The sequence below is a fragment of the Elgaria multicarinata genome, chromosome 12, assembly GCF_023053635.1.
Source record: "Elgaria multicarinata webbii isolate HBS135686 ecotype San Diego chromosome 12, rElgMul1.1.pri, whole genome shotgun sequence".
Classification (NCBI taxonomy): Eukaryota; Metazoa; Chordata; class Lepidosauria; order Squamata; family Anguidae; genus Elgaria; species Elgaria multicarinata.
Window position 1 is genome coordinate 30,576,076 of NC_086182.1, and position 15,897 is coordinate 30,591,972.

Sequence of the window (15,897 nt, forward strand, 5' to 3'; positions counted from 1 at the left end):
CCACACAATTCATCTTCACCTCCCCCCACTTTGGAGCCCTGAGTTGGACATCTCTCTACTGGCATGCATCATAAAAGTAGCCTTTTTAAAAGTGTGCAAGGGTTACTTGGGAGCAATTACATGTGCTTCTGTGTGTTCGCAGCTAAGGGTGGACAACAGAGGGTGGCAGATACCAGCCAGTTAGGTATGTATCACACTGCACCTTGATATTAAAATAGATACACATTGATTAGCCTTGAGAGACACTTGAATCTACCAGTGTTAAGATGCATGTCTGTGAACAGCAACAGCACAAGTACCTCGGAGTCTGGATCTCCATTATGAAAATACATGCCAATGAGTCCAAAAATCTCCAAAAGGAGTCATTAAACATAATCACCTCCTTAAACATAAGCCCAGCAATGTGGCCGGTATGTGTTTGCATGTGTTCCTCTCAGGCGTATTGCCAGATGGACCACAGAGTGCCCAAGGTGATGCTGTAGGCAAGCACAGCCACCAGGTAGGCCCGGAAGAGAAGTACGTCCAGGACATAGCCCACCTGTAACCATTCGCGGGCAATGTCACGGAACTCGTCCCGCTTCTCCAGGAACTGGCGGATGGCCGCAATCTCCTGCAGGATATTTTCAACCACCAACGAACTCTCCCCTGGAGGCCGGACTGTTGTACTGCTTGCTCCTCCCTCGTAATCGCGGGTGCTTTCACAGCTGTAGTGGTTCAGCTTGGCTACAGGGAGTGGAGGAAGGAAGGAGAGCTTGTGAGCAGAGCTGAACCAAAGACGGGATGAATTTGGAGTGTTGGGCTCCGATCCAGGCCCGCCGTCTGCTTTGTTCATAGAGTCATAGAATAGTAGATTTGGAAGGGGCCTACAAGGCCATCGAGTCCAACCCCCTGCTCAATGCAGGAATCCAACCTAAAGCATCCCTGACAGATGGCTGTCCAGCTGCCTCCTGAATGCCTCTAGTGTGGGAGAGCCCCAAGCTCCCGAGGTTATTGGTTCCTTTGTCGTACTGCTCTAACAGTCAGGAAGTTTTTCCTGATGTCCAGCTGGAATCTGGCTTCCTGTATCTTGAGCCCATTATTCCGTGTCCTGCACTCTGGGAGGATCGAGAAGAGATCCTGGCCCTCCTCTGTGTGACAACCTTTTAAGTATTCGAAGAGTGCTTAAGATTTCACAAGTGGAATGGCCTGCCAGAGGAGACTCACCAACTTAACAGTCTTTTAGCATTTAAGAAAGCTTATAAAGTCTGATCTCTTCCAGCAGGCCTATCCAGTGGAATTTGAGGATGCTTTTAGGATGTTTTTAGAATGTTTTAACAATGTGTACTGTTTTTAATCAGTATTTTATGTATTTTATACTTACTGTTGTTCCCCACCTTGATCCAAACAGGCAGGTAAGAATTATTATTATTATTATTATTATTATTATTATTATTATTATTATTATTATTATTATTATTATTATTATTATTATTATGCAATTCAAGGACCTTCAATCCCCGTGAAGTCAGGTTCAGCCTGGGCAAAGAAAGAAGCATCCCTCAGAACGCAGGGTGGTGGTGTGATTTCAGTTTGGGACTTTGGGTTGGCTCTTACCTGTGCTGTCATTGTTCTCCATGTTCCTGGAGATGTCGGAGCTCTGAGTGCGAACTGGACAGAACGCATTCCTGTCTCGGATACAGAGCAGGATGGTGGCCCGCTCCAGCACCCAGTGCTTCACCCAGTCAGGAACGTGTGGCTGCAGGTCCTGCTTGTGCACCAGCCGCACAATGAGAATGGTCTCGGTCAAGCTGATGACCAGCAAGGCCATGCAGACCACAAAATAGACCCCTGTAGGAAGGAAGCCAGGACTTTCAGTCAAGTCATAAGAACATAAGAACATAAGAAGAGCCCTGATGCTGGATCAGACCAAGGGTCCATCTAGTCCACCACTCTGTTTACACAGCGGCCAACCAGCCATCAGCCAGGGACCAACAAGCAGGACATGGTGCAACAGCACCCTCCCACCCATGTTCCCCAGCAACTGGTGCTCACAGGCTTATTGCCTTGAATATGGGAGAGAGCACACAACCATCAGGGCTAGTAGCCATTCATAGCCTTTGCCTCCAGGAATTTATCCAACCCCCTTTTAAAACCATACATCTTGTGGTAGTGAGTCCATTCCTTAACTAAGTAAAGATGCAGACAGTGTAGCCAAGCCCTCTGTTTTTTATTGTTTAGTCAATTGTGGGTGGGTGGGATTTGTACTTTTAAAAATATGCACAAGGAAATGCTCGCTTTCCCTATTTGGAATGTGTGAACACAAAGCAAACCAGGCTGTAACAGGAAATGGGATCCAGATGACTCAAGTTAATTGAATCTTGGTGAGCTGAAACACCCCTGGTTCTCTCAACCCTACCAAGCACTAATTGCAAAAGGAAATCCCAAGCTTATCAACAGTCTTCTTGGGATTCATCTGACTATCCCTAATCTCAAACACACAGCTTAAATCATTTCTTAACATCCCGCCACTGACTGCTGCACCACCAGCTGCTGTGCACAATCAACTGTTGCTTCTTCTTTAGCCCTGGTACCTCCTGCCGATGGAGTTACTATGATCTTACCTATAAGTGGGGTCCCGATAGCTGTGGCAGGCAGCGTGTCAGACACGATGATCAGGAAAACGGAATAACCAAGGAGCAAGGTGATCTTGAATGAGACCCTCTCCCCACTGTCGGGGGGCAGGTAGAATCCCACAATGTCCATGACCATGAGGAAGATACTAGGGAGTAGGAGGCTCACAGCATAAAAGAGCGGGCGTCTCCGGATCACCACCTACAAATACACAAAGAGACATGCCGAGATCTTGGCAGAAGTGGGAGCTACTTTGGGGCTCACACTAATGCTGGTTGGCTCTCACTCCAATCCATTAAGGCTCATTTAATGTGGCTTGTGCCACTCTGGAGTGGCACAAGCCAAGAGCTACATTGGCACCCGATGCCTGCTAAGCCAGGAGGGCACATTGTGGGTTCCTTTGGGAGGAGCATTGCTACCTAGTCTTCTGTTTATGCCCTGTGCTTTCTACAAAATGGTTGTTAGACAGGATTAACTCTTCCTCCTCTGAAAGGGGGTGTACTGCTCTTTCCGCTATCTTTCCCTGCTCATGTTTTAACAACACAAAATAAAAGGTACAAAAATGGCCCAAGATGCTCTCCTTTCTAATGCCAGAAAATCACAAGGTTGAAATGCAGGATTATTATTTCCCCCACGGGCTTTGTAAGACATCTTGTACTCAAATCTCAGTATCACTTTACAAAGAGGAGAATCTCCAGCCACTGATGGATGCTTGGCTATGTAAGTATTTAAATGTAAGCTGAGATATTGTTGGAAGAGACCGTGGTTTCTACGAACGTGCATTCAGAGAAAGGCACGTCTGGGAGAAACCGAGAAGGGAGATTCAGGAAACTGAGAAATGCAGCCTTCTTGGAAGGCCTTTACCATGAGTGGGATGTTCCATCTTGCGTCAGCGTCCCAACACAAGCCTCCTTTCTCTATCCCCCTGCAGTTGCATCAAAGAGCCTGTTCCGTTTTCTCTCCCCCTCCCTCCATCACGTCCCTGTCTTCCCCCAGGCTCACCAAAGCTACTTACAAAGAACTTCATCTCAGCATAGTAATCACTGTCCCCAACACTGAACTCTCGGAACTGGCTGAGAACATGCAGAAGTTCCCACTCTCCCTGGTTCATGAAGACACTCTTGTCATGTTTGACTTCCTCCGGGGTCCGCCACAGGGAAATGTTGATATCTCGGACTGAGGAACAGCAGATGGGAAGAATAGCAGAGTAAAAGTGCTAAAGGAGTCACCAATCATGTCCTAGAAATCCCTCCCCTCCCCATGCTAGGCCCATGCAGAAGTGATGGTGGTTGGCGTTTCTGAATATAACACATTAAATGAATCTTTTTGGTAGGGCTGTGCTCCGCTTCTCCTCGGACCGGAGAAGCAGAAGCGGATTGGGGTGCTTCACCTCCCCTTAAAGCGGAGGCGAAGAGGATCGGGGGAGCAGCGGAGCGTCGCACAGTAGATCGAGGTGAAGGTGGATCCTTCGCCTCGATCCGGAGCTCCACAAAAAAGGTAGGGGGGGTTAACTTGGCCCTGCTGCTGCTGCCGCTGCCCGTGCGGCGACAGCGGCAGAGCCAAGTAAGGGGGCAAGGGGGAGGGGGGACTTACCTGCATCCGTCGCAGCCCATCACTGGCTTCACTAGAACCCACGGCTCAACCTGGAACTGTAGGCCACAAGCGGGGCCTACAGTTCCTGGTTGAGCCGCGGGCTCTAGTGAAGCTGGCGGCGGGCCGGGACGGAAGCAGGTAAGGGGGAGAAGGGAGGGGGCCTTACCTGGTGCCACCTCCCGCTGCTGTGGACCTCTGATTCGGAGCCGGAGCTCTGCAGCAGAGCGGAGCGGACCCTAGGCGGATCAAGGTGGGGCAGAGCAGGCCCAATCTGCAATTTGTGGATTGGGAGCGTGGCAGAGCGGGGGGTCCGTGCACAGCCCTACCTTTTGGGTTGGTGGCCACACATGGAAGCCCCATTGCAGGAGGTCCAAAATAAATGTCCCATAGCCACAACTTGACTAGTGCCATGCAATGCAGTGCCGGAAAAACAGAAAAGCACATGGGCTGCAACCCAACCAGTTAGCTATTTTTAAGCCCACTGATTTCTATGGGACTAAGTGCAGGCCTGACTCTTCTCCAATGATGAAAATCAGGGTCATTAAAAGAGTAATGGTTGTCATAGGATCTGCCTGTGCTGAATCACACCAAAGGCTACTTAAGCCCAGAAGGGGCCATCCAGATCCCTCTTGCAGGTTCACACCTGGAGCATCTCTTATTGTTCGCTGCAGTGCGTGGTAATAGGAGGTAGGGAAGTGGTCCGAATATGGAGTTTGTACTTAGTTGTCATGTCAAGTAGCCATTGGTAGACCTAGTCTTTATGGTCACAGAAGTAGCTTAAGACAGAAGGTTGGAAAATTGTCATCTTGGACAACCAGGATGAGGATATGAGGATATGACACCCACCCCTCGCATTTAGACTTTTCACATCAGCGTCCTCTCCCAGCCTACAACAAGCCACAAGGTGAAATCAATGCAACTCATCACATACTGTTATGGAGCCAGCTGGTGAAGGTCAGAGAGCAGTTCTGCACATCAAAAGGGAAGTTGTAGATGTCCAGGCTGCAGGCAGTTACTACCTGGATGGGCTTCAGGTTCCGCACTTCCCCATGATGTAGGATGTAGACATAGGGAATGTCAGGGGATTTGCCCACATCGACACTGCAGGAAATGCAGGAGGAGAAATAGGAAGCCAGGGAAAAGAACACCAGCAATTTTGGCTACTGCTGAAAGCATCGTATTATCCCACTGATAGAACTCCTTCACTCCAGATTCCAAATCTTGAGGTGTGACTTCACACATCTTTGCGAAAGCATCTTCTCAACATGTTCAACATGGGCCTGTTGGCATCTTATGACAATGGAGCTGCTTTTTCATTTCCAGTGACAACACCCCGATTTTTTTTGCATTTGAGCCCTTGAAAACCTCACAACATTTATCATTCTCCTGGGGAAGAAAACTGTAGGTGTCGTTCCTGCCTTGTGACCATTTCATTTCGTTGGGCACCACCAACATGCCATGCTTCCGATTGCAAAGTTGTTTCTGCCAACTTTGTGGCTTCATCGCCAAAATGGGCAGCTCTCTTATCCAATGGCTGCTCTCCCAGATTTGCTGCCCTAGCAATAGAACTATTTCTTTCTATAAGGCAAAGAGCCTTATTCACTGTGGTTCAAGCCATGGTTTAAGGTGTCTTCTGAATACAGCCCTGCTTTCAGGGCTTAACCATCATAGTTAAAGCTGTGGTTTAAGGTGTCTTCTGAATGGGGCCAGAGAGACAGCGTGTCATCTCCTGGTCTACTCACCATGTGCTGGTAAAGAAACCAGTGCTGGGCACTACAGATGGAACCTGAAGCCCTTCTCTACATCTCTTTATTTATTACCTTTCTATACCACCCAATAGCCAAAGCTCTCTTTGGATCGGGGGGACGAGGCGGTTTGCAAGGGCTGCAAACACCATGGAGGATCGCCCATTGCTCATCCCTATCCTTCTCCCAGAACTCTCCCCCTAACTGGATTGGCCATAACTGGGGCTCCTTTGAGCCAACTAAGCTCTTTCCCCATTCGATCCAGTCCATCCCAAAGGGGTACGCAATGGCTGTGCCTCGTCCATTCTCCGCCATTTCTCAACCACAATTTCACCACTCCCTGAACCTTGTAACCCAAATGGCACTTGAACGCCTTCACAAGCCAGTGGGATGAACTTGTTTAGCTACAGAAAATGAATATGGAAAGGGTTTATTCCCCTCCACAAAGGGGCTTTCCAGTCCTTGCTAAGGTCTTCCAATGGTCGCAACAGAAGGATGGTTTGGAACAATAAATCTGTTCCTCTCTCTCTCTCTCTCTCTCTCTCTCTCTCTTCCAAGTATGGGTTGCCGGCTCTGCAGCTGCCTCTCCATTGTCTCTGTCTCCTCGACAAAGACTTCCTCAGAATATTTGAATCCCACGCCCAACAAGGCAAGGGTAATTATGAGTGTTTATAGTTTCCCACTACTGGAACCATCCCAATTCCTCAGCCTTCTCCCCATCTGCAAAATACAGTAAGCAGAAGAGAGAGCCAGAAGGAAAGCAATGCCAAGAATACAAAGTGGAAAGAGATGAAAGGAAGGGAAGGGGCTAAATCCTCATGTTTCCTCCCAGCCTGCCCACACGCCCAGAATGTGGTAGTGCGGAGAGCCCCAGAAGGTTGCTGCACTTACAATTCATTGATCAGAATATCTGGGACCCAGATGGCCTCGGTAGGAACAGACATCTGGGTGATGTTGTCAAAGTCCTCCGGATTCCATTGCAGAAATTCATCAATCCAGTGCTGTAGCAGAGGGGGGGAACAGGATATGACCCACAGTTACATGCTGAATTATTAAAAGAGGGGACAGCCCTTCTCTATAAGCCCTTTCTTTTTCTTTTGTTCATCAGCAAAAAATATACCCCCATAGCTTCATTCACTTCCATCCACCTGGTCCCTCTTAGTCACTCAAATCCTCCACGTTGCTAATATTATTTATTAATATTTATTTATTTATCATATTTATACCCCGCTCCTCAGCCAAAAAAGGCTCTCGGAGCAGCTTACACTTAGCAAAAAAGACCTTTTTTCTTAGACTTATAGGATCTTAAAGTTGAAAGGAGGGATTTAGGCCATTGAGGAGGGCTTTCTCCGCTGTGGCACCCCGGTTGTGGAATGAGCTCCCCAGAGAGGTCCGCCTGGCGCCTACACTGTACTCCTTTCGTCGCCAGCTGAAGACCTTTTTATTCACTCAGTATTTTAACACTTAATTTTAACTTAAATTTAAATTATACTGTTTTAACTCTGTATTTTAACCTTATATCAATTTTGCTGCGTGGTTTTATCCTGGTTGTGCCTTTTATATTGTATTTTGTATTTGTATTTTTAACTTGTTGGTTGTTTTATGATGATTTTAATTTTTGTGAACCGCCCAGAGAGCTTCGGCTATTGGGCGGTATAAAAATGTAATAAATAAATAAATAAATAAATAAATAAATTGAGTCCAACTGCCTGCTCAGTGCAGGAATCCAGTTGAAAGCATCCCAGATAGATGGCAGCCCAGTCTCTGTTTGAATACCTCCAGTGACGGAGAGCCCGACACCTCGCTAGGAAGTTGGTTTCTCCTGATGTTCCACCGAAACCTGCTTTCCTCTATGTACTTGAAAAGTGCTATCAGATTTATCTTTTCTCATCTCCTCCAGATGGTTTGTGGATGATAACTCCCATCAGCCCTGGCCAGCATGACCAGTGATCAGAGATGATGGGAGTTGCAGTCCAAAACATCTGGAGGGGACCAGGCTGGGAAAAGAAACCCCACACTGTCAGGTGCTTAGCGTAATAGTGAATGCAGCCCAATTTGCCAATAGAACACAGCCGTTGACTGAATGGGCTGAAGTCACAGGAAGCCAGATTCCAGCTGGACATCAGGAAATACTTCCTGACTGTTAGAGCAGTACAACAATGGAAGCAGTTACCTAGGGAGGTTGTGGGCTCTCCCACACTAGAGGCATTCAAGAGGCAGCTAGACAATCATCTGTCAGGTATGCTTTAGGGTGAATTTCTGCATTGAGCAGGGGGTTGGACTTGATGGCCTTATAGGCCCCTTCCAACTCTACTGTTCTATGATTCTATGATTCTATGAAGAGGTGAAGAAAGCAAAGGCACAGAGGTGCCCAGTGAAAGACCTCAGCATCCTGGGATCTGAGTTAGTCAGATGGGCTCTGCGGCTTTGGTGGTAAACAGCTGCTCCATCAAAGGAGACCTGGCCAAACGAGCAGCCAGCTGCTGCATGAGCAAAAGGATGCAACCTTCTTACCTGTCTGTACCAGATATATGTTGTCAGAACTTGGTTTTTTTCATCCTGTTGAAAGCAGAGAAGCAGAAGTCAGGTTAACAACTCTGAAGGGCTGGTTCACCCATTAACCTTCTTGTATGGCTGGCTGGGGGGAAGTGAGGTGGTACCAGAGGGCATTAACCAGGATGGCATTAGGGTGGCCAAGTATTCTCTTTTACAGAGGACACTCCTCTATTTTGAAGGTGTTGTCTAGCTGAAGGGCTGTCCAGTCCAAGTCTGGTTTAAAGATCAAGAACCCCCAGAAGGAAGAGCCAAATGGCTTTGAAGTTGCCCATTGACCGTTACACCTGGACAGCAGACTGTGGAAGGCAGACGGCTCACCTGGTCGCAGTCTTCTATAATGTGCCGAGATGTACTGTGTTTCTATTTACATTATAATAACGGTTTCTAAACTTACACCTAGATATATAAATTAGCATGTGCAAATTTCATGCAGAAATTTGCATGAAATTTGCACATGCTTTTAAGGAAAATGAGTGCACAAGCGCTCGAACGAAACTGTATGTTTTTTAAAAAAACAACTACCCTCTCACTCACTCCACTCCACCCCCGATGGGCACAAAGCTCGTGAGGACGTCTGTGCCCGGTTCCTGGCTCCTCACATTTACTCGCAAGGAGCTGGGACAAAACCGTGACAGCGGGCCACATGTCCCGCAGTCTCGGGATCATCCCCAGACCACGGGAAAAGTCAGAATTGAAGGGGGAGGAGATGTCCCGGGATGCCCTGTGTGTCATGTGGATGCACAGGGACGATCCCCGGGATATTGCCCCGTCTAGACATGTCCTGTGTCAAGAATGGACAACATTTTTGCTGCTGAAGGCCACCTTCCCATTGTGGGTTACCTGTTGGGGGCCATATGACACTGGTGAATGGGCTGAGCAGGGCCAATGAATTGGTGGTAAGCAGGGCCAAAGCCAAAAGCGGGAGGGGAACGCTTTTCCTCTTTTTGATACCCCCATTCCTCTCTCTGTTCCTCTTCCTTCCCAAGCATCAGCCTGATGGGCAAGGGACAGATTGCTCACACCAGAGGCCTGAATTGATCACATGAAAACACCTCGCTGCTGTTCAGTGTTAATAACAGACAGCACCTTGAGTGAAAAGAAGGCACGGAGGACTTTGGAGAGATTCTGAGCAGAAACAAAAGCAAAATGCACAGAGAAACCAAATGCCAATTCAGTTATGAAGATCTCTATGGAGACCAACGCCTCAACCAGGAAGACTAAGAATGTTGACGTGCCTCTGCAGGCCAAGAAGGTTTTCCAAATCCTTGTGGGCCACGTTGGTGGCCTCCTCCTCCTCCACACGTATCCATGGAAGCAGAAGCATTGGAGGTCTGAGAGAAGAAAAGGAGCCTACCACACTCAGAATGGCGTAGACCATGACATCGATGGACACGTTGGTGGTTTTCCTCCAGTTCCGAACGGGCCGGACCCCCTTCCTGTAGTTGGTCAACAAGTAATCTGAGAGGTGGCGGAGGGCTGGCTTACTCACATTTGCCGGTTTGTTGGCTATCTTCTGAGAAGCTGGGAAACAAAATGACATGTAATATTTGGGAGAATTTCCTTAGCATTAACTCTTCTTGATGATGAGTTGCTGCCTGCAAGAATTCAAATCTCCTAATGTCCTCCTTCCCCCCCACCCAAGAATTAACAATGCAGTTCTACTCTCAGGTAAGTGGGTATAGGATCACCTTAATTCCTTTCGGAGATGCTGTGGTATAAAAGTACTAAAATGCTTTCATCTCCCCCCACCCCATTAAAAAATATATCATCAGTAGAATTGCCAGCTTCTTCTACTTCTGTGTTTTTTTCCTTCCCTGTGCCTTTAAGAGCCACCTAACGTTCAAAATTTTAGTCTCTGTGGCCTCAGAGAGCTTCTCCAAAATGGTCTTCAATCCTCAGGCTGAAAGAAGTGTTGTATGCTTGTGCTATGGACTTCTCTGTCCATCCATGCCTCACTCACAAGTTCAACCCTCAATTATTGTAAAACTTGGTTTTTGATAATCCAGTGATTGACTTCCGATCATCCAATGCAGAGTGGGAGGCATGGCCTCATACTCATACTCCCACTCTACATTTTTGCTAGATGGGCTCTTTTCGCCCATCTAGCTGGGGCTTTTTTGCCCATCTAGCTCATATCCTGACCTCTCCTCTCCCCACCCACCAAAATGCCCCCTTTCCTCATCCTCTGAACTTGGGTTCCCAACCCTGGAGAGCAGCTGGCATGGTTCTTTCCAAACCGTCTGCAAGTGGGTGGGGAAGTGGGTTTGGAGTGCAGATTCCCCCCTCTGTGGTCGGAATGCTGTCTCTGACCTCAGATCTGAAAATCCAAAATACAGACACTGTCTGAGGGCCATAGCATTGCTCCCTCCGAGTCTCTTGACCTTGGCCTGCCTCTCTGTCCAATACTTTTGGGCAGACCCCTTGGCTCAACCCATCAGGGGGCTTTGGCTGCTGGACAGTATAGAAATGTAACTGATACATCAATAAATCAGGGAGCATGGGACCTTCTTGACATCATGACACCCTGCCGACTTTTAAACTGTAGGCTTCTTGAGGCAAAGGCCTGAGCTTTTCTGCTGATGTCCTTCTGCGCATTGATAGTGTACAAGCAATAACTAGCACCGTGCCAAAGCTGTCCCAGCAATATGGGGTGGCACCCCTCCTATGAGCCTCTTGATACTTTACAAAAGAATGGAGTCTGTTTTGCAGTCAACTAGCAGACCCTTTGAATGTGAAGATTTGCAAGCATCTTGAAAGTTGTGTTCCCCGTAACTTTCCTGTAACAGCTGATCCAGTATTCAGAGCCCAGCAAGCTGCCTTCGATGCAAACTATCTCTTGCAAGGCAACTCTGGATAAAAAAAGCCAACTCAAAACTCCAGAGCTGCCACCGCCGCTGCCTCTGCTACTGGCTGCAACGTCTCTCCCTGTACATGACTTCCTAACACGGGGGCACAATTCACACTTTCCAAGCAGTGCCTAATTGGAATAGATCTGCCGGTACTTGGAGGAAAGCAGCCTTGGAGGAGACTTTTCAAGCAGACCCCTCTGCCTTTTCTCACCATCTATAATTCCTCCAAGCTAGCTGGGCTCACGAGCTTCAGGCAGCTGGAGAGAGAATATGGGGCGGGCAGGAGAGAAAGAGGAAAACAAATTATGGGAGTCGGCAGATAAGAGGCTGGCTTTGTAATTGTGCTGCAGGCTTTTCCTCTGCCTCTTCCAAATGACCCTGCGAGGTCCAACTGGCATGTGCTAAGTTCTGCAGCTGGCTAGGATGGGCTCCAGGACGGGTTCTTGGGCTTCTTGTCTCTGCTATTGCTATGGGCGGGGTGGGGGTGGGCTGTGACTCACTCTCACAAGGACAGAGAGGTGATTTGATGGGCAGTGGTCCAACTCTCGAGCAGCAATGCAGAGTATCAAGGATAACACAAACCTATGGTGCAGCTAGGGTAAGACCTTGGGGCTGAAGTCTGGGGCTCTGCAGCTGGGTGGGCCCAAATGGCCACCTAGAGAGCAGCAGGCAATGGGGACAGCAGCAAACAGGCCCCTCTGTAGCACCCGGACTGACCCTACAGCATCCTTTCTTTCTTTTAATTTTCAAAAGCATTTTATAGTCGCAGGGAGCAGCAGGAAGAGCTGCCCAGGAATGTACATGGTTACAGATGCTCATATCATTTTCCACATCAAAAGGGTGGCTATCCTCAAATGAACATGCTTAGCATCAGGGCCGCAGTAGCTGGCACCATTTTATTCCTGTAGTTAAAGTGGCCCTTTGATTTAACTGAGTTTAAAATCAGGAACAGCTCACATTCAGGGTATTTCAGGGTTTGCAACGAGGTTTTCGTCCTTGACTTTTGCTGTAACAGATCACGAATGGAGAAGCAGTTATAAAGCACGAGGTAGTTAAGAGGGAGGAGAGAAGAGAAATGTTAATGGCTGTCTAAAGGGAGGGGGTGTGTGGAACCATTAAGTCCAGGGTCTAAACGGACTTCATGGGACCACTGACACTGACTCATCAATGCATGAGGGTCTTGAGAATGCCACACCACAGAACTCAGCGCTTGGGATTCTTCTGGGGTCTACAGGTTTCATGGGTGAAGATAGCAGGGCTGAAGCTAAGTGACATGGCTCTCAACTAGAGGCCTCTGGGGATCTGGGACTTTAGGAAGGAGCTGCAGAGGAGCTCCGACATTGATTTCTCAGCTCCTTCCAAACACCTCAGCTCTCAGGAATAAAACGAATTCTCCCATCCCTTCCACCCCCATGTTTTCTGCATGCAACAGATGGTGGTGGGATCCATAGAGAACCGTTGGGGGTTGTTGGATTTTCACATACCAGGAACACAAAGAACGTTGTTCCCCATAATCATTCTTTGGCTGCAGGCCCAGGAAATGTCCATGTCCATCTGCAGTTAAGAGGACAGAAAGCCCTGTCCTCCTTTTCATATGGTCACCCTAGCTTTTCAGCAATCCAATATTCCACCAGCCCTAATTAGAAGTGTTGTGTTGAGAGCCTTAGGCGATTGAGGTCAGTATGTTATACATCAAAATGGAGATGGTTGCCCCCTTCTCAACAAAGGATACCACAGAGCTGGGAAAGGTTGACCGAAATTATAATGGGGCTGAAACCTGTTCTTTACAAGGAAAGGGGAAAAGGGCTTGGGACTTTTTAGTCTAGAAAGGGCGGGCGGAAGGGACATGATAGTGGTTTATCAACTCATGCCTGGTGTGGAGAAAGTGGATAAGAGACTTTTCACCCACTGTGTCCTAATACTAGAACTTGGGGTCATCCAATTAAATTGATTGACAGAAGGTTCAGGACAGATTAGGCAGTACCTTCTTCACTCCATGTGTAATTAATGTATGGGATTCTCTGCCACAAGATAGAGAAGTTGCCAGTGGCTTAGATGCCCTTTAAAAGCAAGGAGAAAGATGGGTCCATCAATGGCTACTCGCCATGATGACTATATGGAACTGCCATGTTTAGAGGCAGCCTACCCCTGAATACCAGTTCAATGGGAGAGAACTGTTACATTCATGCCGTGGTTGTGGGCTTCTTGGGCACTTCTGGCTGGCTGTTGCCTTGGGAAACACTGACCTAATGGGCTTTTGATCTGTTCCGGCAGGGCTCTTCTCAGGTCCTTATGGATCATTCATTCTTATTCATTCTGGACACAGTCCCACTGGAAACATGACCTGCCTGTTGCATGTGTCCACCCCTCTTTCCAATGGGATTTGCAGAGAAGGAATTCATGATAGCTTCTGCCTACTGAAGCAGCTCTGATAGAATTCTCTAGCTCTGGTGCCAGCCACATTTTTCATCACTTTTCTGGAATGATAATGTTAACAAAGAGTCTTGGATCACTTCAGACTAAGGGTCAGATCCCGGATCTCGATCCAACCCTAACAAGTACAGTATGGCATAAGCTTTTGTGGGCTATAGTCCACTTCATCAGATGATTCTCTGGGAAAGCTTCTGCCAGAATAAATGTGTTAGTCTTCAAGGTGCCACGAGACTCTTTGGATTTTTTGTTTGTTTATTTGTTTGCTGCAACAGACTAACAGAGCTAGCCCAGTTGATGATGTTGTGCTAGTTTCTTGCAGTGGAGACGGAGGGTCTCAAAATGGCTCCCAAATGAAAGGCATATTCAAACCTGTCTTAGCATGGCAGCAAAACAACACCAGATGTCCACCTGTCAGCAGTTTCCATCTACTCGCAAATTCTGCTCCCACCGCTTAACAAACCAAATAGCTCCTAATTAACAGATGATCATTAGTTCACCCGGTGCATTGTGCTATCAGGAACAGGAAGTCTGAATAGCAACACAGTCATCTGTTCTCTGCACCATTGGTGCCATCCAAGAATTCCAGCCCCCGCCATTTAGAACAACAAGGAACAGAAGCAGGACTGGTTTTCCCCAAGTTGACTTGGCTTAGACGGCCGGTTCTCAGGCTGCATTTATTTCGGCTTTTTAATGGTTTCTTGGTCTCAGTAGTTGTGTGAATACATTTCACTTTTCTGCCTAGGAAACCTTTCATTTCCCCTAGTAAGTTTAAATAATAAGAAACCACAAGTTGGTAGGGACAAACATAGGGTAGGGGGGACATCTCTGCTCAAAATGTAGGTTTCTGGTAGTAGGTATCAGATGTCCTTGAGTTAAGGCTGACTTTTAGAACATGCTCACAAAGATTGTTCTTAACAGCCCTTAGCAAAGAGCACTCCAGCCTCCAGGTCCAGTATCTTCTGTTGAAAGCATGTGGAAGTCATCAGAAGAACCCAACAGGACCAAGGGTCCATTTAGCTGAGCCTCTTGCTTCCAACAGTGGCTGGCCAGATGTCTCAGAGCAACAGACATGCAGGACATCAAAGCAACAGACGTTCTTTGTTCTCTGTCTCCAGCACCTGATAGCTGCTGAGAGGTACACTGTCTCTGGACTCGGAGGTCTTCATTTAGCTATAATGCCTAATAGTTGTGGATACTCCCATCTTCACTGAATTAGCCCCATCTCCTTTTAAACCTACCGAAGCCAGTGGCCATATCTACATCTGTTGGCAGCCCATCCCATAGTCATTTGTGATAACAAGGGCTTCATTTTTTAATGCTGCAACCTTCCCCCCCCCATTTAGTTCAAACGCAGGACTGCCCCCTGAACAATCCGTTATCACATAACACATGGCACCCATCACTGCTCATCCATAAACATACAGCGTGGTACCTGACATCCTCGTGGTCCATGATGGGTTCCTGGCTTAAAACAAAACATTCAGCATCCTCTCAAAGTTGAACCCACAAATGCTGAGATTCTCGTGCAAGTTCTTCTGTCCAGAGGCCACAGAAACGAACACAGCACAGTCCCTTCGAACTTTCACTCAAGTTTCCCTTACCTTTGCTTTGTGGCATGGAAATAAACAGGAGCAGAAAGATCCATGGTGCAGAGGGAGCTATGGACATCTTCCGAAGGGTAGAAGGCGTTTTCGTCCTTAGTTCCTCTACTGATCAGCTTGACACAGCAGAATGAAACTTGCTATTCTATCTCACCCTTTCCTTCTCTCTATCTTTCCCTTTGCAGAGAAATTAAATGCAATTAAGAAGGCAAAGGGTTCTTTACTCCCCTCCTTCCTTGTTTTTCCCCAACTGTTGGATTTTTTAAAAATGCATAATTAATGTTGCAATCAGTCTCTCTCTCTCTCTCTCTCTCTCTCTCTCTCTCTCTCTCTCTCTCTGCTGCCTGAAGTTTCAGTCAGGGAGGATTCAATGATGTTCACCCACCCACCCAAGCTGATGTCATGCAAAATGATCAGGAATTGATGCTCATCGCTGCTGCATCTCTGTGGGCACAGGACGGGGGGAGGGGGGAGGGGCAGGGTACCACTGGCTCAGCTGTCTGTGTGGGG

At 47.7% G+C, this 15,897-nt stretch overlaps 1 protein-coding gene across 1 annotated transcript; it reads right to left on the reverse strand.

Moving 5' to 3' along the window:
- Positions 1 to 280: 280 nt before the first annotated feature.
- On the reverse strand, positions 281 to 15,454 carry HTR3A (5-hydroxytryptamine receptor 3A). Its single transcript, XM_063139517.1, has 9 exons — positions 15,388 to 15,454; positions 9,859 to 10,025; positions 8,463 to 8,507; positions 6,840 to 6,949; positions 5,135 to 5,304; positions 3,626 to 3,786; positions 2,601 to 2,811; positions 1,594 to 1,827; positions 281 to 723 (listed from the first exon to the last, which is right to left on the reverse strand). Exons 1-9 carry the CDS (start codon positions 15,452 to 15,454, stop codon positions 434 to 436), a joined length of 1,455 nt encoding a protein of 484 aa, XP_062995587.1. The 3' UTR covers positions 281 to 433.
- Between the last annotated feature and the right edge of the window lie 443 nt (positions 15,455 to 15,897).

Coding starts and splice junctions, on each gene's coding strand:
- HTR3A (XM_063139517.1), bottom strand. CDS start 15,454: ATGTCCATAGCTCCCTCTGCACCATGGATCTTTCTGCTCCTGTTTATT. Junction 5,305..6,839: donor GATATTCTGATCAATGAATT/GTAAGTGCAGCA, acceptor CATTTCCTGCAG/TGTCGATGTGGGCAAATCCC. Junction 1,828..2,600: donor TATCGGGACCCCACTTATAG/GTAAGATCATAG, acceptor TCCTTCCTACAG/GGGTCTATTTTGTGGTCTGC.